Source organism: Semicossyphus pulcher, unplaced genomic scaffold, assembly GCF_022749685.1.
Source record: "Semicossyphus pulcher isolate SPU_LCO1_2020_fin unplaced genomic scaffold, fSemPul1.0.p SCAF_27, whole genome shotgun sequence".
NCBI classification, from domain to species: Eukaryota; Metazoa; Chordata; class Actinopteri; order Labriformes; family Labridae; genus Semicossyphus; species Semicossyphus pulcher.
In genome coordinates, this window is record NW_027211701.1 from 6,507,064 (window position 1) to 6,533,696 (window position 26,633).

Genomic DNA, 26,633 nt, shown 5'->3' on the forward strand with positions numbered 1-26,633 from the left:
TGAGGATATGATGCATGATGAGAAGGAGGCAGTGTCACTGGTGGAAGAACAAAGTAAGAACATACTTTAGAAAATGTCAGACAAAAACACCTAAAACCTAAGCTTTATCTATAATGATAGATTATATCTTTAGGAGTTGCACAAGTTTACTTTAAATAAAGGCGAAACCTTCTCTATAGTCCACAACTCAGAAGAGCACTAAGGCCACGCTTGAAACAAAATGCAAGGAGGAGGATTTTTTTTTGAATATATTATTTTTTTTGCAATTTGCATTTTTGGAATAAAGTTTTAATTTTTATTCCTCAAATTTTTTTTATCCCTGCATTTTATTCATGACTCTTCAACTTCGACCTTTTTGCACAATATTTTGACTTTTTCTAGACACTCTAAACACAAAATGTTTTGACTTAATTCAACATATGTCAACTTAATTGTCAACATTTCAACGTATTCTGAAAAAATTTTATTTAATTTTTTACACTTCAATTTTAAACCCCACTGCATCACATTCTACTTATTAAACTCTAGCCCAAGTATTTTGCAAAACAACATTTTCATATCTATTAAACTTATTTCATACCAACTATTGATGTGCTTGTTTGTTGCATCCACAGATACTATGTTGGTGACGGCGCAGTCATGACATGACAAACAGCGTGCCTTCCACAACACTAGCTTATGTCGACCAAACCAGGACGACAGAGGAAAACATGAGGAGAACTAGCAATGAGTTATTTTTAAATGTTATCTGATTTTTTAAAAATGGTTCCTGTTTCTGATCAATATTAAATAGTTTGTGAAATGATTCCCACAATGTCTGTTGTCCTCTAGGTGCCACTGTTGAATAACTTTTCATGAGCCATTGAATTGAAAATATGTTTGTTCTTGTAGTAGGCAGTGGAAATAGTCTTTTACTGGAATGATATGATGGACAACTTTTCATGGTATGACAGAACCATGATTTTGTTTTCTTCAAGCTGATAACCATTAAATGTAATTTTTACAGTCATATAAGCTGACTTAATAGCATAACAGATCATAAAATATGTATTTTTTGTCATGTTTGTCATATTATAAATGCAGTTGCACACATGACTATCTTGAAGTATGTCAGTGTTTAAAGACTTCAGTTTTTTTGGTTTCTAATTCAAATGTTTTGCATTCTTAGAAGAAACATCACAAAAATATTAGGGTAAATTATCAATATGATCAATATTACTATATTTAAGTTAAGTTAATGTGCAAGTTTTATGTATAAGTGTATTACAATGTATCTGTTTTAAAGATAATGTATTTGCCCATACATTTTAAATAAAGTTATGTGTTAACAAAGAAACTCAGTTTTGTTGTACTATCAATTGTTCTGTGTTTACCAGTCTTATCAATAAATAATAGTAATGCATGTGCAGCTCTACAGGCAATATCAGTGCACTGACCACTTGGTGGAGACAGCTACTGTTATTCTATCATTGTCTAATGTATGGATACTAACTTTTTGTTTTGTGGAATATTTATTTATTAATTAATTTTTTAATTAAATGTTTTATTTTTAAAAAATGGAGTTTAAATTAAATACAACAAAAAATCATAAGCCTGCACATACATACATGCTTTTTGGGGGGCTTTGCCCCTCCATTCCCAAAACTCCCCCCTCCCTCCCCATATGACACATGGGTACAAAAATTAGGAATACTAATGACATCAATAGTGAAAATACGAATGAAAGTCAAGATTTCAATAAATAGAAATTCTGAAAAAAAAGAAGGAAAAAAAATGAAAACAAAAAAAACCAGCAACAAATAATTTGTATGCATTTTGTCATCATCTTTGTTGGCATGTAGCGTGAGGTAGAGTGAGGCAAGAACGTAAATACCAAATAAATGACAAATCATTTATCTTATGATTGTAGCTGGTGGGACAAAAAATGAGTCTAGAGAATGAGTTTACTTGAGTGAGCTGATTGTTTATTGTACGGCGTGACGTCACGAGTGTGATTCGCCTGAACGAGCTGAGAGTAAACTGACAACAGAGTCAGTCTCCATTAGCAGAGGAAGCCTATCCTGTAGTGACGATGCCGTTTTTATTCATTTACTTACTTACATGAAACACCGAAAGCATTGGGGGCTTTATACTCATCTTTATGGAGTTTCCGTTGCTGCGCATTAAGAGTACAAACATCTAAAGTTAACGTCGCCTTAGCTTCAGTTAGCAGCGGGACTCTTCAGCCTGACAGTCGACAGCAGCAGCGGGATCAGAGCGAACTGTCAGTAGTAGAGGAGCGGAGGTTACTGCATGTGACACATTCACGGACACACACACTCACACAGCAAACTCTCATTGGCCCACCAGCTAACATCAAGTTGCTGCCTGGGAAAGAAGTTGGTGACAAGCAAGGAGCAAAAGAAGACTTTCACGGTAAGTGGGCTGACTTGACATTAGCCAGCATTAGCCACATGGTTTTTGTGTTTCTTTTCTGACAGCTTGTTTTTGTCACAATGCTAACTTGGCTAGCTAACGTTACCTTAGTTTATGTTTCTATTCACTTATCTTATTATGTGCTTCGTGTTAAACATCACGGTTCTTGAAATGCGCCCTACAGTACAGAATGTTATTGACCAGCTAGGTAATATACATCTAATAAAACAATATGTAAATGACAGCAGAGCTGGCTTGATCATTCATTGATAAGGTTAGCTGCACTGAAGAGCAAAGGTATCATTGCAACAGTGAATTCCCCTTGTACAGTGACTCACTGTACATGCCTGACTTAGTTTGCATTACAAACAGGCGGCCAGCCAACTGTGTGATGAAGGTGGGGGTTTGTAATCTCAATTAACTTTGATCTTTAATCTTTACAGTCTATGAGCTCACCTCACCGCGTTATATGTGATGCAGTTATTACAACAAACAAACAAAATTTGTGACAACCCGATGAAACCAAATTGTCTTTGTAGAAAACAAGTGAGAGCATATTGCTGTAACCCTGCAGTGGGATGTAGTACATGTTGGTGATGAGTTTATTACATTTATTACGCAATATTTGGGAAGTGAAAAAAATATATGTTTTTCATATTGGTGTTGTACCTGCTATTTATTTTACACACTAACACAAATGTTAAAGTAATGACAATCCATCAAACTTTTAAGTGTTACAAAGTCAGCAAGAAAGAGAGACATCATCATATGATTTTGTGATATTTTTCTGTTAAGGATGCTTTTTGGATATTAACATGTGCTTAAAATTAGATTCAATTAATCTTTCAATCAGCTTATCATGTGATTAAGTCATTATTGACAAAGCTCAAAAATAAAACGTTTAGCTTTTGTCAGATGGATGAATAAACACTAAACATTTAGCACTTTTGCCATATCATTTCCTCAGCATCACCACTTAACTCTGTACCTATTCTTGAAAAACAAAAAATTGTAAATAACACTGTATGCTTTAGTGACTGCTAGAATCTACGGTTCTTGTTTGTGGTTAAGCAGCAACTTCTTTAGTTCACAAAGGCCCGAGGCCTGCAGCTGCTGTCTCCAGTGTTGGAGTTAATGAAGTACCCATGCTTTGCACTGTTAAATGATTGACCAGCCTGCCTTTGCTCAGCCAGTATATCCTGCAGTCTGAGCTAACATTTGAACTGTTTTCTGGAGGTGTCTGCTTGGCCAGGCAGTTGTGCCAGAATGTTCTGTAATGGGGCTTAATCATGAGATGCATGTCACTAGGTGATTAGTTAGAGGCACTTCAGAAATCCAGAGCGACATCTTAATTCTTGTTTTGTCAAAAACCCCAAAATATTCAATTTCCAATGACATAAAAAGAGAAAAGTAAAATTTCACATTTCCACAGTTCTAGCTGAATGACCATTAACATGCTTGTTTTAAGTATGTCATTAAATATGTAAATTTTTCAATTTAAGATTAAACTGTGAAAGTTCCAGCCTTATTTTCACCCTTGATGCTAATAAGTCAGTTTAGAAAATTAAGCAAACAGAGTTTATGATCCAAAAATGCTAACTCACGCAATGCACATTTTTGCAACCATTGAATGATGGGTGATTATAAGTGACACTGTAACACTGCAGATCATTTGTAACCCAACTTTACGACTACATCATTATAGCAACTGAGTGTATGCATTTATATTGGTTTGGTGGATGTCAAGTAAATCAAACTCTGCCATAAATTTTCTCTTTTTGTCAAAACTGTGTGTTAATGTGTGTTTAACTTGGTAGAGGGCAGGACACAAGACAGGGCGTTGTATCTGTACCAACGGCCCCAGTAACTTGGAACAAAAGCCCTGTTGTTGATAGATCATGTGACTGTGTGTGTGTGTGTTGTGTGCGTGTGTGTTCCACCCTTGTCATGTGATCTGAGCTTAGGGCAGGGTCTGAGAAGTGCTGAGTCGCTCTGAGAGGTTCCTTTCACTCAGGGAACAGGCAGACAGTGAGCATGCGGGCAGAGAGAGGAGATGGAGGGCCAGACGGATGGATGCATGCATGTATGTCATACAGAGAGGAGGTGTAGAAGAGACTCAGACACAGGCAGAGTGGGAGACGGGTGCAGAAAACATCTTGTTTCTTTTTCTTCCTATGACAAGGAAGTACCACTCTCCTTCTGTCATTTACCTCCTTGTTGTCTCTTTGTGGATTTTGAACAGCAGCCGAGCTAAAATGCAGGCCTGCATTTTGAATCGCATCAACTTTTCTATGGCGAGGCAAGTTTGCACTTTTTTTCCTTTCGCGTTTTAATGTGTTCATTGGGATTTCGTTGTGGGAAAGTTGGCATGTCAGGATGACTTTGCTGTATCTTGTGACGTCTACTGACTCACCACAAACCAGAGCAACATAGTGATTGTCCGCACTCGAGCTGGTAATCAAAAGTCAAAAGAAAACTGAACTTGACACATTTACAGTGAGACGTGTAGCTGTAGCTCTTATCCAAAATTAATTAATTTATTGCAGCAGAAATATTTTCAATTCCTAGAATACCAACATGACAAGTAGCTATCTCATTTATGTTTGAGCCTAGGTGGGACAAGTCAGCCACGTGTTAGCAGTCGCTCAGCAGGTCCTGTTAAACTTGTTTGAGTCAAAGCAACCTGCAAGTTCTGCATGAGAGACTCAACTCCTAACAGATCTTGTGTGCGCATGTGATTAACCCATGTTGAAAGTCTGCCTGAGCCTTCTTGTTTTATATTCAAGCTCTGTATTTGTCCTCCTCAGGGGATGTTTCCTCTCTATCTGAGTTGAAAATAAATAAAGGAGAGAAAGGAACCAAAGGACTAGCATTGAAGGCATCCATTCTGATATATATGCATTGGTCATTTTAATGCCAGATCATTTCGTTGTCCAAGTGAAAACAGACATACAGTATAAGACTCTGCTCTTTGACCCTGCCTTTCACCCAATCTCTCTCCGATTGTTTTTCTGATGAGTTTATTTAGATTCCGCAAGGCAGCTTTATTTGTAAGACACATTTCATACACTGAGGCAATTCAAAGTGGTTTACACAGTAATAAAACATTTTAAAAGACACAGATTCATTAAAATATCAGACAAGGGATGCATAGTTAAAATTAAAATTGAGTTTAAAATTGAGTTTAAAAATGAGTTTGCAGCTATTAGAGAGTGGAGAAGGGAGTGTGTAAAAAAAGGAACGTTTTTAGTTAAGACTGAAAGGTGGTCAGAAGCAAGTCTAACATCATCTGGGAGATTATTCCAGGTCTGTGCTGCAGTGTTTTGTTTTATCTCTTGGGAGGTCCAGTAGGCCAGCCCAGAAGTCTTCAGGGTCCTAGGTGTTTCCTATGTCACAAGCATATTGGAGATATATTTGGGCGCTTTGCTGCACAGATTACAAAATCCCAGCATGTCACAATTTCCAACTCCAAGAACTTGCATAATACCTCTTGTCAGTTAAACAGTAAAATAAATAGTTCAACATATATACACCTTTGTTTGGTTTATGTGCCAGAGAGCAAAAGGCATGAACGTTCAAACAACATTAAGGGTGAGAAGGAATAAAGAAGAGAAAGGAATTGAATCAAGCATAGTGGCTACCGACTCCGTCCTAATTTCCCATGACTTAGGAGCAGCACATAGCATTTAGATTTCCTTCTATGGATGTGTCACGTGGTTAAATAATACCCTTGCATGCATACTGCAAATGTTAATTAGCCATGCAATAGCCTGACTGATATGGGAGTTTTTTTGAACATGCCAAATTTAGAGGAAAATAATTAACCGATTCCTAATTTTAAGACAGATATACTAAATTATACAGATGGATGAAAATAGACCTTTACTTTATGGATTGTGCACCAATATGACTATGCAAAGGCACTCAAAAGGCTGTTTTCTTGAACATATAATTTTACTGAAGAATATTTAATATTATAATTCTTTATCAACCACTGCTACTGTTCTGCTTACCTGTGAGGCTCTGTTACATGTGCTGCAGACAATGCTGAGAGAATTGTAAACTGTGGACTAGGAGCATGCTCTGCAAGAAGGATTTGTTATGAGACCTTTTCTTAATCACCACCATGACATGAAATGACAACAAGCCCATATTGGCCCAGCAATATCGGTCAGGCACTAATTGAACACACAGCTATGTAGTTTAGTGTCTGTAGTATGCTGTTGAATAATTGAACAGAGGATTTCTATCTGAGCTGATCGCATGTTGGTTTCAGTTGTGGAGGAATCACCAGCACAGCATAGCACATCAATAATACAGCAGCTAGAGTAACTGAGCGTGTCCTCATACACACCCAGTTAGAAGGATGTTGTATGGTCAGTAGGTTTGTAGGTAATTGAAATGCCATGGATAATGACATGATTAATTATGTTAAATTTACATTTTGGTCTATTCTATTAAAATGTTCCATTAATTTTTTACTTAAAAAATGAAAGTGTGCAAGAACGACATTTTTTAATCCATCTCTTTGTGTGCAGAGAAGAATTTGAAGAATTCTGCGTAGGATTATGTCTGAGCAGACGCTCGGCTCCCTTGGCTTTACAAGTTGGGAGATGTGCTAGTTAATGGGATAAGAGGCTAGTTAAACAAATTGTTGTCCAAATACACTTAAAGGCAAAAGCGTTTCACAGCAGTTTTAAATGACCATCCCTGAAGCTGGTCTTGGACAATTAGGAAGTAAGAGCTGTTTTTCCGTTTCTACATTCAAAGGGTTGTTCAGCATGAAGAACGATGGAAGCAAATTAAGATAAAAAAACAAACTGCATCATGAAGTGCATTTAAAACATTGATTGTCAGATAGCAGTTTTATTATTACAACAGCTATTTGACCCTTCGACTCAAAGGTAACAAGATAAACCCTGATAGATAGTGTACACAAAAAAATATATCATCTTGCTTAGAAAATGGCAATTATCACAATTTAATAAATGGCAACACTTGTATTGATTATGTTCAAATTGCCAGATTCTAGCCTGTGTGTAGCCCTAAGACATACTGGGTAATATGCTAACAGACTGAGGCTAAAGATTCATGTTCCAGGCAAACAGTCAGCATCCTCACTTGTTCATTATTGATGTAGGCCTAAAAGGCATGGAAATAAACAAGCATCATTGTTCATGTATTGTATTGATAGTAGTATAGTACAGAAAAATGAAAGGCTTATATGATATTTGATCATAACAATCTGCAGCTGCTTAGTTAACGAGTGTGGATGGGGTCCCCAAATCCAAAAAGATCACAGCAGAAGCGCTAATCTTAAACTAAACTTTTATCCAGAAGCATCAAGAATCGACTCTCACGCTGTGGCTGTGTTGATCAGGAACAGGGCTTATTTAACCTAACCCGAAGACCTAAGAGTTTTTCCTTCACTCACACACATCTCATCATCTGCTGTCTCTCTCTTTTCTCTGTCATAAGCTGCTGTCTGTCTGTGAAACATGAAAGTAAGCTGTGTGATCAGACAAGTACAGCACACAACAAACAACAGCAAACACAAGCACCTACAATAATAATGACAAGAAATTCAAGCTACATATCGTCAACAATCATTGAGAATATTAATACAGACACTAATGTCTTTATTTTTTCCTCTGGAACAATCTTTGAGTGGACCTGAACTTTCTAACATTTCTCCTCTTATTGCTGTCATTTTTGTCGGGCAGTGTATAGCGAGTGTGTGATTGAGTGAGTGAGAGAGAAAAGGCGCAAAAGTGAGCAGGGCAGAGGAAAAATTATGCAGGAAAATTTCAATCTGGCCATAGGTTTGCATTTAACATTATATTCTGAGCTACATTCAAAACATTTGAGGTTATGCTAGCACCCTTCAGAACGTGGCACCTTGGACAACCGCCTATATGGCCAGAGCCTTGAGCTGCCTCTGCCAATTAGCTAGTTATTTGGACGTGCTAATATTTTAGCTTACTGTATGTGTGAGCAAACACATTTGTGCTTTCATTTTGGAAAGGCCAAAAATGACACCCGTCTCTAAATTCTTTATAGTGCGGACATCTTTCTTAACACAATCTAACAAGCACATTAAGTTGCATTTTATTCATTTATTTTCATTTGAAAGCTGCAGGCTTCGTGTGTATATCTTCTGCTTCTCTCCATGCGCCTTTCTTTGTCATGTATCCCATTGTTGACCCCCAGATCAGGTCAGATCAGGAACTGAGGGCTGTGGTTCTCAGCAGCTCTTACCCTGGCTCTACTCTGCCCTGCCTAGATCTTCCACTGGACACTGTGCGTGTGTTTTAGGGACTGACTTGGCTTCCTGTTGGTGCATTACTTCCTGTAATTGCACACAGGCACTTCCTGCAGACTAAGCAAGAAAGAAATAGATGGAAGAGATACAAGAGATATTTGCCTTTCTTCAGATCTTGGTCTGCAGTTGGGACAGATGGAGGAAGGTGTAGTTGTATTTCAGCCAGGTGATTTTTATTTGGAAAGAAAGAATTTGGAAAGGCTTGGGCAAATGTAAAGTAGAGCACCTGGACTCTGTGATACTTTAAAAGGCAAAGTTTGACATTCTTAGGATATATGCTTATTTGATTAGATGAGGAGAACTATACAACTCTCTCGTCCATACAGCCACAGGCTGCAAGCAAGTCAACGTAGCCTCGAAAGGGGATAAGTAGCAACCCCATCTCTCTCCAAAGGAGACTGAGTCCACCTTTAAAGCTGGCCATAGGTTTGCATTTAACATTATATTATGTTACACTGAGTTACACTTAGACATTTAAGGTTCATGCTAGCACCCTTCAGAAAGTGGCACCTTTAAAGCTAACCAAACATTGGCCAGACAAATTTGCACACTTTTTCCAGAATGTCAAATTATTTGTAAAGATATCCAAGAGGTTTTCTACACTGGAGGATTAACGCACAGGATCAGCTAGACACAACAACTCTGGAGTTGGAAGTCATTGATTTTTATGATCAAGAACACACAAATATGCTTTTACTGCCTAAAGGAACTAATAGTAAAGTTTTGATAACAGAGTATGTTTTTTCTCTCCAGGAGCCTTTATTCACCCAACTGGTGGAGGCCACCAGACGGAGGTGCTGTGGCAAACCCCTGACTGCTGGTCCCTAAAGAGCATGAGTCATGACCTCAGTGGTGCTGGTCGACACTGGTGGGACGGTGGTGGAGTATGTCACAGCTGAGGAGGACCCCCAGCAGGTGGGTTGAACACAGACACAGCTATGAGTAGCTCTGCAACTTTTGAATGTCTTGCCCTTCTTTATTCAACTCCTGTCCCCTGTAGGAGGGAGAGTATGAGGTTGACCTGGAGCTTGAAGGAGAGGTAGAGGGTGAGTGTGAAGCAGAAGAGGCCTATGAAGAAGTACAGGATAGAGAGGAGGCTGAGGATTACCCTGCAGTCATAGTGGAAGAGGTACCTGGTGCCAGCCTGGCAGAGGAGCAAGGTTACTCAGCGCAGGTGGTGGTGTATGAAGACGAGGCCTACCTGATGCAGGAAGTGGGTGGCAAGCAGGAGGTGGAGACAGAAGGGGAGGCAGGTAAGACATACATTTTGCTTTATCAGGAATTCATTTTAGTGTTGCCTCATAATCTTCCCTTTTGCACTTAATTGCCTTAACCTAATTGCATCACATGAATATTCTACAGTCTCACAGACACCCAGCATGCCAAGAGCAAGCCTTGGTTGTTTAGCAAATTGTTTGGCCCTTTTACCTAAGATGCAAATTAGCTCACTTTTTGTTTTTTTGTCAGAGGTGTTTCCTAACCATTTTTCCTCCCAAATTTTGTATTTTTACCGGTTTAATTGCCAAGCCTGTTTGTTTTGGAGAAGGCACAAATGATGATGATGAATGGTGACCACAGAAGGAATCCTAACTTAAAAAACACACTGAGTTAGTGGGAGCTTGACCGCTAAACTGCTTTAATCAGTGTTTCTATTTTTTAAATCGTGTTTACTTCAAATAAAAACGAATACAGCCTTAAAGTGTGTGATAGGAAAACACTGATGGCTGACATTTTGCTAGCACTGATTAACATTATTCTCAATTCTCTATTCATTAGCACCACACTGTTGTTGTGGTGCTTTTGATTCGGGGCTAATGAATTATAATAATAGACACGTTTTTATGATATATGTTTATATATATATTTTGAAGTCATTTATGATACTGGTATAGAATCATCTACAATTTATTTTCTATGTCTGTGTACCATTGCAGATGTGCAGTTCCCATTTCGTATGGTTTAATAGAAAAAGAAAAACCTGCTATTGCCTGTCATGGTATTGTTCACATTTATAGGCTGCATGTTGCACAAACAAAACATTGGTTTGGCACTTGCTAGACATGTAAGACTCTAATTTTGCTTTAAATACCAGGCTAATAGTTAAGCTTACCTTGAAAAGCCATACCATGGTCCACATACACATAATTTCAGCTTGTGCCACTGCCAGAGCTCTAAGCCAGAGTGGCAAATCAACTAATAAAAAAGCAGGTGACTTTGATTTATACCTTCCAAAGTTTATTTTTGTATGTTGTGCCTAAAGTTGTAAGTGCATTTTTTCAAATGTGGATGATCTGCTGTTTTTGATTTGTGTGCTTTTTTATTGGTACATCTTCGCTTTCTCTGTCCTGAAAGCACTTACTTCAAAGTTATTCAGGCTGACACTTGTATGTTTTCTTGTGCATTACAAAGGTTAAAGCTTGTATTCAGAACGCTTGTGTGTCCACATGGATCCAAGTTCACAGTATAATTTTAATATTCAAGCTCTTTGTTGTGGTTTGGTTACATTTTTCCTTTGATACTGCTGCTAGCACCAGTGACACAGTAAAGTAGTCTGTTAGAGGTACTGGCCTCTGTGTTCACACTCTGCCACCTTGTGGATATGTGTTGGACAGGAACTATTTCATGAGGAGTGGAGTTATGCATGCAGTAGTAACTATCTAATCATCTTTTAATCCCCTAGTAATAGTGACGAGTGTCCAATTCAGTGCAGTATTCCTCTGTATGAAACAGACTTAAAGATGTAGGCATATTATTTTGACATTATGAAAGTTATATTTTTGACACGTTCAAAATCAAACCTCGAAAATCCATTTCTAAACATTCTTCATTAGAAGTATCTGTTAGCAGGTCATAAATACTAAGAACTATATTTTTGCATATTTTTGCACTGCATATATTGTCGTTAACTCTGTGAAATTCATAATATTGAGCTTGTTTAAATTTCATAAAGACCGCAAAAAAAATGGCAATGACAGTGAACTAACTAAAGATTTTAATAAAGTTGGAAAAGGTTTTAAATATTAGTACAACTCTTCCAAAAAAAAGCATCTCCGCTATGAGAGCTATCTGCAATTGTTGCAATTGCATTTGCTGCAATTTATGACTTTTATGAAACTCATAAATGTTGCCTCAGACTTTAAAATCTATTTCACAATTTTTTTTTGCAAAACTAGGAATATCTTGAACTGTATTGGTAAGTGTTCAAAAAAACTGAAAGTTCCCCATTGGCAATTAACATTTGCAAAACACTATTCAAAATATTATTTAATAAATAATCGCATGAACTGTGATAGAAGTACATTTGGCTATTATAAAAACCTAGATAAATCAATTAGCTATAAACAAAAGAAAACATATGCTGTGAAGTAGTTATATAAGTTATCCATAGATATAACATAGTTACAAATGTGTAGCCACTGTCACTTCAAAACGTGTAGTTTTTTATTTTTTTGAACTGTTATGGGTTAAATGTTCTGAATTCTTGAAGTAAACCATTTTCAGGAGTCCGTTTGTTGTGAAAACGCAACCTTTATTCTGTCGCGATTAGATTATATATATTATTAATTTTTTTTTAAGAACAGTTGCAGTACAGCTTTATTTGACGTAGTTACTACGCATGCGAGGGAGGGCAAAGGAAGGATTTCCTGTGTCGGCGGCGGAGGGATACTTTTCTCTCGTCGCAATATGTCCCGTTGAATGCGAGGAGATTTCCCATTAGCGGCGGAGTGATCTAAGCTAGTAGCTTCCTATACAATTCAGTGAGAAGTCAATGTGAATCTGCAGCAAGTGGAAACATGGCGACTTCACAGCATGAGGGGCACGCAAATCAGCTCGATCTACTCATCAGAGCAGGTAACCTACCTTTAAGTATTTAAAACCACTATCCGCGAGCTAACTCCGGGTTGTGTTTTTAACCTCGACCGCTGCGTCTCAGTCCGCCGAGTAGTGTGGTGAAGTAATGGAGGGCAATCAGGAAGTGATCACCTTGGTAGCAGCCTGCATGGCGTTGCTACGTGGTTTATAAAACCCTGTTTTATGGGTGAAAAGTTCCTCAGGGCTTGCCAATCTGCACATATAAGTGGTTATTTGCACGAAGTGTGTTTTGCATGTTGCAGCAGATTTTTTTCGGTGCAGTATAATGTAGAATAACGGTCTGCACATCGGCTCTGCCCAACCAGGAAGTGTAAAGATGTTGTCTTTCCTACGTCTTTGCCACGCTGTCTGAGTCGGAAGGACATGCGGGTTTATTTTTACTATATTAAATCTGGTACATACTGTCAGATTTACCCTCTTTTATTATTATGGTTGATGTATTTCTCAGTATTTACCCGTGGCTGACTTTTGTTTGTTCCGTTTGCGGAAATATGTGCAGTAACACTATTCACACGTCGTCCCTTGAAAAAAAAAAGTCTATTATACCTCAAAAGTAAGGCCCAATGTATTTATTTATTTTTTTAGCTGTGATGAGCACATTTTACACATTTCGAGTGTCAGGTATTTAGTTTCATGGTTTCCGTTATCGTGTTGTGCAGCCTGTGATTGAAGCGTGGGATGGCCTGGCTGACTCGCTCCTTCCCTGTAGTTGTTTCCAGTGCGGTCCTCAGTCTTCGACCACACTGATCTGCAAATACACAGTTTATGAGATTTCACGTCCATGATCACCGTTTCGTTTCATAAACCACGCATTGTGAACATACAGCGTCGTTTCTATTTCTGTTAAATCGCAGATTTCAAAGTATTTTTGTCCCATTTCGATGGCGGAAGCATTGTGTATGTGAGAGGGCGGAGTGTGTCGTTGATTGACACGCCCGTTAGTCCAATAGCGTGTACGTCCAATCAGGTTTGATCAGGGGCGGGCAGTTAAGCTGTGAGTGAACCAATTGGAAGCGAAGCGGGTGTTGAGTGACAAGAGGATTTGTGAGCTTCTTCGAAGAGAACTGGAGGGAAAGGATGAGCACTGTAAACACGGAAGTCAACAGGGGCAGCACTACTTTTTGTCGGACTTGCTGCTATTCTCGGCGCCGTTACATTTTGCTATAGGTTAATAATAGGCATTTGAAAAAAAAATTCTAAAGCTTTAACTGCCCACATTTTATGCACATTTTTCCATTATTGTTGATTTCTCTCAATTTTTGTTATTACTTAATTAGGAACAAATCATAACCAGAATATTCTGTACTAACTGGAAATGGCCAATTTGTCCATATGTTGCTATTTAGGTCAAGCCAAGCTGTGGCTCTCTGACCCCACACCTCTTATTACAGCACAGCTGCCTGGTTTCAAGGGCAGCTCGGTTGGCTATAGGGTCTCTGCTCTGATGTCCTGTTTGTTTGTGTGAGTGGGACAATCTAAAGATAGCCCATGTCTCTCCCCTATGCAGTGCCTGTTGCCTCAGTGAGATAGCCAAACATGGACAGGGCAGGGTGTAACAGGATCTCATGTTTCCCACCAATGATTGACACCAACAGCCGGTGCCCTGGGTTCCTTCTCAGGGTCCAAAATGGGGCCACGTACCATTTCTTCCCAACAGGCTGTATGCCAGTTTTGATTTATACTGCATTGTCTTTTTTTGCTATGTCTGCCATATTTGAAGTGGTAAATAAGGATCATACATTTAGCATTCTGAGCATTTTACTAGCCAATATGAACATTTTCTTAAAGTCACACCTCAGTATTCAAAAATAAAATTCTGATACTTTGACACTTTAAACAAAAGCAAAACGTGCAGCGTTATTATAAGTGGATTAATTAAGAGGCAATATTATAAGGACTTTTCCTACTGCAGTGTCTGTACTTTACTTCAAGTCGTAATGTGTCTGGATCACAGGATCACAGTGAAAATGAAGTTTCTGAAGTTGAATTTCAGTGATCTAAAGCAATTTATCTTTCCACTAGAGGGCACCATATAGTTGCATTTTGTGTGCAGTGTATGCAGCACTGTGTCAATAGTTTGATAGATGTGAAAAACACTAATATTTATATTTTCTGTTTGGGACATTATGAAGTGTGTGTGTGTGTGTGTGTGTGTGTTAGAGCTTCTTTATTTTCCCTAAACTATTATCTAACTGATATTGTGTGTCTGTGTTTTAGTGGAGGCGTCTGTCCATGGCACCAGTGTCCACTGCTCTGACAAGACTTTTGAGGCTGCGGAGGCTCTGCTACGCATGGATTCACCTTCCAGCCTAAGAGAAGACCGAAGCCCAGGTAACGCACCCTATATTACAGTACACAAGGAATTTGATGGATTTGTTTTCTTAACTTTTATTACTGCTTCAAAACTGTTAATATTCATTAATTGAGTACATTTTTCTGTTTTTCTGGAAACCTGGTATAAAGAACGAAATAATTAAACAAAAATGTTAAACTTGTGTTTTATCAAAGTTGGAGCTTTAAAGCTTTTGTATAGACATGCAGTTTTTTATTATCAGCCTCATTCATGAATATAGTCTCAAAATAATGTATAAAGCACAATTTTAACTCTTCCTTCTTTGATTCCTTCACCCAGAAACTTTTATCCCGCCTTGCATAACAACACCAGATTTCCTTCACGCTGCCATGCGTCCGGACATGATAACAGAGACAGAAGTGGAGATATCCACAGAGGAGTGCTGTGAGGAGGAAGATGAGGAGATGGTCACACTGCTTGAAGAGCCAGACACAGAGCATGGCCACGAGCCTGCCAGGAAGAGGAAAGGTAAGAGAGAAAAAAGGTTTTAGTTTTAGGTTTAATTTTTACAGTAAGGAAGTATAACACCAAGTACTGCAGAGCTGTGGAAAAGCATACAAAAAACATTTAAAACTTTCTTTCATGCAGTTGTAGACCCACTGCAGTACCAGACTCTGCAATGCGGGGAGATATGCTTTGGTAAAAGAAGAAACTTTGTTTTGAATGTTTTTTTAATCCAAGTTTGAAATGGAAAACATATGGCCGCTCTGTAATTATCCTTCCTGGCCTCACAAGTGTGGCCATAAACCTCAAACCAAAACCTAGACTGTTAATTATAGTTATTTATGGTGACCCAAGAGCACCATCTAGTGGTTACATCAAATCAAGGATCATCAGTATTGGCTACAGGGATTGAAGCAAATGATGAAGTCCTATTTTAAATGTTTCTGTTTATAGCTGGACGGAAGCCAAAGTCATCTTTCCCTAATGGCTCACCGGAACTTGGAATTAAGAAGAAACCAAGAGAAGGGAAAGGTACCTTACAGCAGCAATGCTACTGGCTATGAAAAACATAGATGTATGCATGAATCTGTTTCTATTTAATGTTTAAGTTATGATGAAGAGGGGTTACCTTTAACCTTTTAAGTTTTATTTCCAGCAGGGAGCACCACCTACTTATGGGAGTTCCTCTTGGACCTCCTCCAGGACAAGAACACCTGTCCCAGGTACATCAAGTGGACACAGAGGGAGAAGGGCATCTTCAAACTGGTCGACTCAAAGGCTGTGTCCAAGCTGTGGGGCAAACACAAGAACAAGCCTGACATGAACTATGAGACAATGGGACGGGCCCTCAGGTGAGCAGTCTGTGTGTGGCTTTGTGTGTGTGCGAAATATTGTACATTGTTTTTTCATATTTGTGTTTTAGGGAAGCAGCATCATAACTTAATAATCCATTTCCCCTCAGATATTACTACCAGCGTGGCATCCTGGCCAAGGTAGAGGGCCAACGGCTGGTTTACCAGTTCAAAGAGATGCCCAAAAACATAGTCATCATTGACGATGACAAGGTAGACATGCCCACCCCTGACGATCTGATCAGCTCAGAGACTGCTGCATCCTACGAGCGTGTGATGCCCTCACCAGACATGCTGTTGTCCTCTAAGAAGCCCAACATCCTGCGGGGTGGGAACAGGGCAAACGTGGTACAAGCTCCTGTCGCTATGGGCAGCAAGACAGCAGCAGGAGGCGGTGCAGCAGTGGCAGCTGGAGTACCAAGGATAGTGACTGTTTCAGCAGCACCAGACCGAAGTCATACCCAGCATTCTCAAACGGCTATCATCTCTAACCCTCCTGGGCACAGGTTAGAGGAACACTTGTATTTAGACATGAGGGGGAGTCTCATATTTGCAGTGCTGGTGCAAATATTAGCATGTTATCTACAGTAAATATTTATGTTTGTGTGTCTTTGCTGCCTTTCTGTTGTCCACAGGACTGTGCGGGTGGCTATGCAGGTGCCAGTAGTCATGACAACGTCACTGGGTCAGAAGATCTCGACAGTAGCTGTGCAGCAGCCGGCAGGTGCAACCGGACACAACACCCTCCTCACCAACACTTCTGCTCTCGGTGCTGCTGCTGGTAACAACAACTCTCAACAGAAGGTGTGTATTTCAAGAGGGTACTGCACCTCTACAACCTAAAGCAGCTAGGAAGCACATTGATTCATAATTTGATAGTGTCACTACGGAAAAATATTTTTTATTATGTTAATTAATCCATTAATTTAATATGTACCAGTCCATGTTACATTAATTTACTTCACCAATAAGAATTATTTTTTATATATTGCTGCAAAATAAGAAATTATAATCCCAATTTCTCTTCCTTCATAACTTCATACTTTGGCATTGTTCATTTTAAAATGGTTATTTAATTGCATTCCATGTGGTATTAAAAAGTTCTTAATATGAGTTTTAAATGAACCACTTAAACCAGCAGAATCCCTGCACAGACTTACAGATCAATCAAGGAAATTCCAACATTCATTGTTTTAATGATCCTTGTGTTTTTTTTTATTTGTTATGTTTTGGTAGGTTGTTATCCAGACAATTCCCACCATGGTCCCTGCCACAGCAGAGAATGGGGACAAAATCACTGTCCAGCTGGCAAAGATCATCACAATCCCAGCCCACCAGTTAGCTCAGTGTCAGCTCCAGACCACAGGCACAAACAAGCCCAGCATCGGGGCCTCCCCGGCAGGCATCAGCCTCCTCGGGAGCCCTCTGACAGTCCGGGCCCTGGCGCCTGTCAACGTTGCTCCTGGAACGCAAGTGATGAGACTCACCGTGCCAACACAGACGCAACAACAGACTCTGGTGGTTTCGCAGCCAGGCAGCGGGGCAGGGGTGGTGACAGTATCAACAGCCAATCAGACGGTAACGGCACAGCCTAGGATCATAAGCGGTGTCATTAATGGTTCAGAGCTAGTGATAGGAGCACCAGCAACTGGAGGAGTCGCATTGGAGAAGCTGAAGGCAGCAGGAGTCCAGGTCCAAGCTGTGCAGGTTCCGGTGAAGGTGGCAGTCCAGCAGAATCAGGCAAACCCCAAAACTGTCCAGAATGTCCGATCAGAGGCCATGGATGCAGAGGTGGTTATCAAACTGGAAACACCTGACGTGTCAAAGAGAGAAGAGCCTGAGTGTTGAACAGACTCGTACCTATATCAAGCTGTTCCTTCTCTACCAGAGTGGGAGAGTTTGTACATGCCAGAGGTCATTTTTACTCTTGGAACAACCAGCAGCAGTCTGTGAGACTTTAAAGACTCCTGAAGGCCTGTTTAGTCCTGAACCTATCCTCACATTTTCCCTGATGCTGCCTAAAACTGAACTAAGCCAGTCTCACTCAGAACCACACTGAAACCTCGTTGAGTGTCGTGTATGGGGTTCATACTGTGCAACAAAGGAATACACACAGACTAAATAGGGACTTATTTGGTAAGGTAAAGGGACCAACCTTGATCACTACATATTATGACTTCTAAAAGGAAGGACTGACCAGAATTGGGTAATAATGAAAGAACCTTTTAAAAAATATAAAAAAACCCAACAAAACAAAACACTACAAAACGAGGCAAATGATTACAACTAACCAAAAATGTGAACTGTCAAATAAAAAAAAAAGACACAGTGGGGTGTGTAATTAAGCTTCTGTAGAAACCATTTGTTTATAACTTTGCCTCGACTGATGTTAAAACCAGCAACTTTTTTTTTTTTTTTTTTTTTTTTTTTACTTGTATCACTGTGTAATTCAAGTGTGGGAGGTGCTACATGAGCCCTAAAGAGTGTAAGTACGAAAGAGAAAGTGAAGCTGTGAGAAGCTCTAACAAGGAACGATATCAGACAGGAAATGGTCATGTATGTACATATATACATATAAATATATATTATCTTCTATACTGTTTACGGAGCTAAAGTTAACAGAATCGCCTTAGATTTTAATTTTGACTTTCTTTTCTTTGTATTGTCTGAACAGTAAAGCATTTTGTTTTTTGATACCTTGTACCAAGCACAGTATTATTAAAAGAAGGGGAACTTTTATTTGTACAATTATGTGCTCCTCTGTCTCTGTCAGGCTGTTAAAGGTTCATATAGTTCTAATCTTATAGGCAAAACACCAACATGTCGACCAGCAGAAAGTTTGCAGTTCGGTTGCAGTGTGTCCGCCAGTGTCTAGAAAAATCTCTAGACTAGAATTTCAAACTTATTTTCCAAAAGGTTCTCATTTTTGTTTTTCTCAATTATTTTAATTTTGGACAGATTTTTGCTCAGCAGTGTTGGCTGCATGTAAATGCGAAGAAATGTGACTGATCTGATGCATGTCATGAGAAAAATATAACTCGGAGAACCAGATTTAAACAAAGCAATTATTTTAATTATTAAAAGAGAGGCATTGAAAATGTCAAGTTTATGCAAAATGTTAAAATATTAAACCACTGTGGATCCCAGGTCACTTTACTTCAGAGGGTCAATTTGCCAGCATTACACTTTTTTACTCAATTTCGGCCCGTCCCTTTAGTCATTTTTATTTTTATCTTAAAAGAGGAAAGATGTTTGTGTTCAGACTGAACTGTTTGTATATTCAACATTTGAAGTATATTCTATTTTGCTGTACTCTTGTTTCAAAGTGTATTAGATTTTACTGAAATATAAAAAGACATTTGAAACCTTACGGTTGTCCTATTCATCATTAATGTATTTATTATTAAGCTTTTACATTAAAGCTTGGAGGTTACTGTACCAATTCTGACCAACAGTAACCTTGTTTTTAGGTGGCAATAATATATTTGGATGTTTAAAGGAGCATGTTGAGTGCAGACTGTTTGTGTGGTTACTTGATGCCTTTTTCCATCCAGATTGTTAAGTTTACAAAACTCATTGTTGCCCTGATAAGAAGGCAAAGTTAACTTTAAGCAGTCATGCTGTAGCTAAAAAAGATGCTGAAGATCATGAGCACAAATGTTTAAAACATTTTTTTTTTTTTTTTAAATCTCCCTAAAGCTCCCTTTATGTGTATGGAAAATGTTCTCCAAGTAGTAGTAGAAGTAGTTTTTAATGTCTCACAAACCTGATTGACAAACTGTGTTAGTGTCTTCCTGTATCAGCCTGTATTATGTCTCAACAGGTGGTGTAGGAAAACAGGAACATGCACAATGCCAATGTAGGTGTGTGATCTTCTCTACTGTTGGATATGGGATTTTATTTTGGATCCTAAAGCTCGTCTTGGAGCTGTGCTCATACAGTATGTTGATGCTAAAATTGTCCCATAATAAGATTGTTGCACATTTACACACTAAATCTGTGTTTGCCACACCAGTAATGTTCAGACACCAACCAGTTGGTGACATTTACATAACCTAAAAGGAGCCAGAGTTAATTTTGTAGTAAGCTTAAAGGGTTAGTTCACCCAAATTTCAAAATACATTTCCTTGTTTCTAGCCAATGGCCATACCTTTAGTTTTAACTGTCCAGATAGAGATATTGGCTTGCCTGCATAAAACAGAGGTGGATGGGAGTTTTTTTGGTTTGTTAGAAGCATTAAAAAATTCAATAGCACAGGCTTTTTTTCACGAAAAGAAACAAAAAACAATAACAGATAAAATTGTGTCAGTTTTTACTGAGAGTTTCCTTCTTAGAGATTGGTTCCAATGAAAACATTGCTTCTTTATCAGCACAATGCAGTAATTAGACATATCTGAGTTCCATATACAGTGTAACATTTGTCTGATGCCCGATGCTACCTGAATAGCAAGACACCTCAAGATAATTCAATAAGTTGTGTGAAACCACCTTTAAATTCTTGCCAAACAATAAGCGTAGAGAATTAACACAATATTTCAATGCTAAAGCAAGTCATCAAATATAAGCCTCGAACAAGCAAAACACTTTACTGTCAGACACTCTGAATTCAATTTGGCAGTTTGAAAATTTGGCATCCTGTCTTCATCCTCATCTGAACGCCTTCTTGTTGGGCGAAGCCAACCAGGATCCAGTCTGGACTCTGTCTCTTTACAACTCGTCCCTTCCTGTGTGCTGGTTCATCCTATTCTCCTCACTCCTTCTCTTTGAAGCTCAAGTCACAAACCAGAGAAAGATGGTCAGAGGGATAGCTAAAAGAAGGGAGCCTGTTTGGTCCAATCTGCTCCTCAGTGGGCATGTCCAAAACTGCGTCCACTCTCAGTGAGTCCTGACTGTACCAGATGTAGTCCAGAGTGCTACAGCATTCCCCTGTAGGCCTGATCTTCCACGTTGTGTACTCTGGCTCAGTCAAACCATCCTGGCTGAGTTTCTTATAGGCCGAGTCCAAACCGAGAGGTGACGCAGCAAAACGTCGGTAAACCTCCTCGGTTGGGACTGCGTTGAAATCGCCACATATGAGCAGAGGAATGTTGGAGCAAGGGGCACAAGTGGGCCCAGTGGGATGTTTCTGGACTAGATTCTGGAGGTGTCGCAAGAGATCAGAACCCTGGGTGCTGCGCAGCCACTCCCAGCCAGAACGAGCCTTCAGATGTGTCACAGCCACAAAAAGGCATCTGCCTGAGCTTCGACAACGTAGCATCGTCACCACAGCAACCTGAGACAAGAGAGCAGCGCGTTAGCGGTCGTCTAAGTTGCCTTTATGTGTACATGTGTGACTTTAATAAGATTCTACCCACCTGATTGGTTGGAATCCTCATCGCAGAGAGCCGGATGTGCACGCTATCCAGGAACTCGAACCTCGACTGATCGAAGAACAGCGCGCAGCCATCGGGCCCATTGTTGCCCTCCACATCCAGGCATGGAGACCAGGGTTTAGGGCAAAAGTTGCTGCTGTAACCCAGGCCTGCCAAGACCGGCTGAAAGGTGTCATAGTAGTGGTCGACTTCCTGCAGACACATTATATGAGGTCGGTAGGTGAGGATCTCCTCTAAGATGAGGTACTTCCTGCGGGACCAGCTGAGGGCCTCCAGGGGACACTGGACAAAACTGTCAAGTCCCTCGCCCAGAGCTGAGGAACAGGAGAAAGAGGGAGACCTGACTTCAGTATTGAGTTAACCTCGAGTATTTGAACATTGCTTCATAGGTAATGTTGGCATGTGTTCAACACAGATATCTCCCTGCTTCAACTGGAAATGTTTACATAAAATACCACAGTATTTTCTACTTTCTATGTCTTGTTTACATTTACCATCTTTTAACATATTTGAAAAAATGTTACTTCAAATTTAATTTGTAAAGTGGTTAACTAAAATTTCTTACATTTTTTGAGCAGTAAAATATCGATAGATATCTACTTGGTGGCAGTAAAAGAACCAGTAAAACCAACAGTGATGTATTATCAAAATGACGTGGCTAACATGGTAACAAACAGTTGCTTATATCCCCTCCAGCATAAGCAGAGCAACAAAGGCTTTTATTTCGAATAATTTCACTTGCTACCTGGAAAATGGTCCAATATTTAGAAGTATTTTCACTGATGTGTTGCTCTCCAGCAACTGCAGAGAGCATTACATTTTCTCAACCTCCTAGCTTAAGCAATGATGCCGGGCAATGTGCTGAGATTTTTCTCTGAAATAAGCTGCCTGCTGTGACTAGAAACTAGAAAGATTGACAACAGCAGCAGAGTGAAAGAAATAAAGTTTCAGGCCATAAAAAGCAAAAGAAAGAGCTTAAAAAGAGGCCTAAAAAATACTTAAAGCTTAGAGGAACTGCTCCATTTCACAATAAACATAATCATTTGATCCAGTTGTCAATATAAAAATGCTGATAAACGCAGGCCAAAAATAAATAGAAACAAATTGAGGGAAGAAGGAATATCTGATATCTCCAACTTTACTGTGTTGCATTACCAAGAACATGGATTGACACTTATGCCATCCTATTGCACTGCATTCATCACATCCGTGTTTGTAGCTAAAAAGGGTCATTAGATGTATGAGAGCCAACAATATTTTGTCATGCGACATTAAACAGTTGTTGGGCTATAAGCAGCCTACCTTGTGCTAGTATGTTCCACTGCATCACCCTAATGGGGCTGCTGGGGGCGCCGTCTCCATCACTGAGGTGAGTGAACTTCCTGTGGATGCGTGGCGGTCTGTCCCTGAGAGCCTCCTCACATTGTCGAAGCAGCTCCACTGGATTGGGGGGACATAAAGAGGAGCCCTTCTGCTCCTGCAAGGCAGACATGATACTTGTCAACATTTATTTGATCTGATGAGAATGAATATGATACACACAGCATCTCCGGGCTTTTAAATTACAAGGAACAGAATAGGAGTCACCTGGCAGGAAGCTGGATCCAGGTTTGCGTCCGCAGGCTGGCAGGGGGTCAGATGGGAAGGAGGGAGGGGGAGAGGGGAGCTGCTGCTGAGGGTTTGAGTCAGGGCGCTGTATAGCTTGGTGGCCCCTACACCCATCGGACACACTGATTATAAGAAAAAGACAAAGATGGTGAGGTGTTTGTTAGAGCTCCACTTGACTATGTATATGACTATACAGCATATGTAGAAGAGGATGACAGCAGAGCAGACATCGGTCCATAGCAAAGTTAGTTGACAGATAGTTTACACTTAATAAACTATTAAAGTATGGCTCATGTTAAGATTGCAGTTTCTAGTTTGGGACATTTTTACTCACTCTATATGGCCAAGACCACTCCATGTTTAATCGAGATCACTTTCTAATACTTCCTTTTGACCCATTTTAGGCTAAAGAATTCATCAAAACAATGTTCTCATTATAAATGAGATGTGTTCACCTTATTTTTCCCCCCTCTTTTTTCATAGTAAAAAATGTAATTTACAGGTCTACATTCTCCATTGAACTCTTTTATAAAACACATTGTCTTGGGTAATTAGCAAGCAGCTACTTCTTAAAAACTCTAGCAAACATGTAAGCATTTATTTTTAGTTGTACTTTTGTTCACCTGATTAATAAAGGCCAATGTTTACTCTTCTTCTTTCCTCACCCACTCCTCCTCTGGCCACTTACTGCTATACTATGTTTACCCCATAGTTGCAAACTTTGACCGTTTGCCATTTGCTGCTTTGCAAGTTGTGAACAGTGGAGAGCATAAGTTTGATTTTTACTAAAAACAGCAGGAAGCTGTGCCGGAAATGCTGAAAAAAAACATTAAAGTTGCAAAACAATGAGCCTAAAGAGGCTAAGTGAAGCTGTGGGGTCGATAATAGTGAGCACAGCCACGAGTGCATATGCACACAGAAGCACCGTCTGTTCTAGTTTGTGCATCCATGAGTATTTCACATGCTGGCTGTTGGTTTCTGAGAACTTTGATGTGCAGTAGGTCAAACCAAAGTAGGTCAAATTCACTCGTAGTGTTTAAGTACGTAGTATGTAAACATCATGTCTCCCAGTTGGGCCCCAGCTGTTAATTTTTAGCAGTAACATTATAAAAATAACCCATAAATGTTTTTGCTATTGTTGTCCGTCCATGTCTATGCTGTCTATGCTTCAATTTTCTAAACTTAAACATGAGACATTTTGTGTTTCATTTTTTTAGTTTTGTTTATTTAAGTCAATATTACTCCAAAATAAAGACACATAAAATAAATAACAATTTGGGATTGAATTAAAAATAATAATAATAATACTGACTGAAAAAAGTGTAGTCTGAAGCCTAAAACATACCCTTGCATGTTTAACCCTTGTACCCTTGTAAGACATTTGATTACACAGTTCAAAGCACAATCATTTCATGTCACCACTTCTATCAAGAGTTAAATATGTTTTATGTGCATTCTGTTAAATTGCACAGATCTGAGAGTGATATCTCCTCTTTCAAACAGATTCTTGGGGCTTCTTCTGGGCTCCTCTACACCAGAACTATGTGACTATAAAAGGAGAGATCAGATACTGTTTGACACTGATGTTTAGAATCTGTCCAGTTCTATGTGGGAGTGAGAGATAACAGGACTGGACAAGCCAGCATCCCCTCCTGTCCACATATAAAACAGAGCCTGGTACATTCAGATAACCATAAACAGAGTTTCATGAGGGTTCATGTGTATCCTTATACAGGCCAGCTCCAGCCGGACTGAATATGGTGGTTCAATTTGTCTCTTTACTCTCGAACATCAGCAGATATACAGAAGCTCACTTTGACTGTAACATGTTCCACCTCTGGTCTTTGGTTTTGAACATTTGAAATTCAATCATTCATATATTCAGAAGAAACTGTACATCACATCCTCATCTATGGTAAAATAAAGAATAGCTTACCCATAGTTTCCATCACTGTCCACAGCTTTGTCCTCTCCACACTAAACTGTCTTTAACGCCTCCTTTTAAGGCTACAGTCACCCTAACAGACACTGTATGTTTCCGTTAAATGATCTATGTTTCCTGTTTCCTCTGCTAAAGGAGACAGTGACTGATGTGTTTGTCTCTGTGTGAAGGCAGAGATCTGACTTCTCCCTCCTCACTGCAGCCTATAAAACCTCCGGAAGGGAGAGAATGAGAAAGGGAGGGGGAGATTAGGAAGTATAGACGTCATCAGACCATATGGAGTATTACAGGTTATGGGCTGGTGAGGGACAGAGCGACACACTGCGCAACACAAACCGCTGCTCTCTCACAGTCATACGCACACATATACACAAGCTGAGTATGTGAACGGAAATAGCACAAGTAAACTTATTGAATTACCAAGATATCACACAAAAAGTCAGGATCAGAACAGATAAGTCATTTTCAATCATTCACACCTTATTCATTTCTAATACCATTAACTGCTTTACAACCACAGCACGAATGAACAATTGAGCTGAATGTCTGTGTGTGTGTGTGTGTGTGTGTGTGTGTGAGTGAGAGAGAGAGAGAGAGTGTGCATGCCAGTTTTGCAATAATAACTTCCTCAGATTGCGTGTTCTTACAGCACCCAAGACACTTTGATTACAGTTTACTGTCGCTACTGTGACATCAGTGAACAGTGTTATTTTCCATGTGGTACCTGTGCTTTTACAAACTAAAACAACTAAATTAAAATATTTTGAGCTGGAAAAAACATATTATTGAGATGGTAAAAATAGCATGAAGTAGCAGTTTACAATAGGTGGTTTGAGGCCTCCTTAAGCGGTCATGGCATAATGTGAGGGGCTGTGGGATTTTAGATAAATGAATTTCTGCTGAATACAATTAATAAGTTATCTTTTTCTTTGAAAGACATCTGCAAACAACTTTTTACCCAAGCAGAAATGCATTGTGGATAGTGGATGCCTTTACTTGCCTTCATCAGGTCGAAGTCTCAATTTGTCCGATACAACCTCAGATGCACTTTGTGTTTTTGAATTTTGAAAGTTTTTGAATTTTGAAAAGAAAACAACAAGACAGACAATGAAAAGTTTGTTCAAAAAGGAGTGGGAAGAAGTCGAAACTTATCTAATCCCACCCCTTCTCCCTGCACGATGATTTATAAATCTATAAATCTATCCTTCCTTAGAAATACTACTATTAATAACAATCATAAAATAATAATACTAATAATAATAATAATGAACATGATTTATACTAAATATACACCAATATATCCATCTACATTTATAGAAAAAGACTAAGACAAAGGGACCTAACAATAACAAAACACAACATAAAAGAAAAGAACCAACTAAAAATGACATAAAATAAGTATAAAAAACAATAATTAAAGAAATAATAATCTATAACAGTATCCTGTGCACAC

General features: G+C 39.2%; 2 protein-coding genes across 5 annotated transcripts; one reads left to right on the forward strand and one right to left on the reverse strand.

The window, feature by feature from the left end:
* The first annotated feature begins 2,050 nt into the window (after positions 1 to 2,050).
* elf2b (E74-like factor 2b (ets domain transcription factor)) lies at positions 2,051 to 19,514 on the forward strand. 4 transcript variants are annotated; one of them, XM_069676792.1, is made up of 10 exons: positions 2,051 to 2,415; positions 9,491 to 9,652; positions 9,738 to 9,990; positions 14,828 to 14,941; positions 15,243 to 15,431; positions 15,861 to 15,938; positions 16,063 to 16,258; positions 16,369 to 16,764; positions 16,894 to 17,062; positions 17,495 to 19,514. In XM_069676792.1, the coding sequence occupies exons 2-10, from the start codon at positions 9,578 to 9,580 to the stop codon at positions 18,104 to 18,106; spliced, it is 2,082 nt and encodes a 693-aa protein (XP_069532893.1). In that variant the 5' UTR covers positions 2,051 to 2,415; positions 9,491 to 9,577; the 3' UTR covers positions 18,107 to 19,514. The 4 variants fall into 4 exon arrangements, with proteins under 4 accessions (XP_069532893.1, XP_069532894.1, XP_069532895.1 ...); XM_069676793.1 differs by having other exon boundaries at positions 16,066 to 16,258; XM_069676794.1 differs by lacking the exons at positions 2,051 to 2,415; positions 9,491 to 9,652; positions 9,738 to 9,990 and adding an exon at positions 12,472 to 12,589.
* noctb (nocturnin b) lies at positions 19,310 to 25,364 on the reverse strand. Its single transcript, XM_069676796.1, has 5 exons — positions 25,175 to 25,364; positions 23,218 to 23,360; positions 22,933 to 23,107; positions 21,613 to 21,944; positions 19,310 to 21,530 (listed from the first exon to the last, which is right to left on the reverse strand). The coding sequence occupies exons 1-5, from the start codon at positions 25,185 to 25,187 to the stop codon at positions 21,009 to 21,011; spliced, it is 1,185 nt and encodes a 394-aa protein (XP_069532897.1). The 5' UTR covers positions 25,188 to 25,364; the 3' UTR covers positions 19,310 to 21,008.
* Positions 25,365 to 26,633: the final 1,269 nt, after the last annotated feature.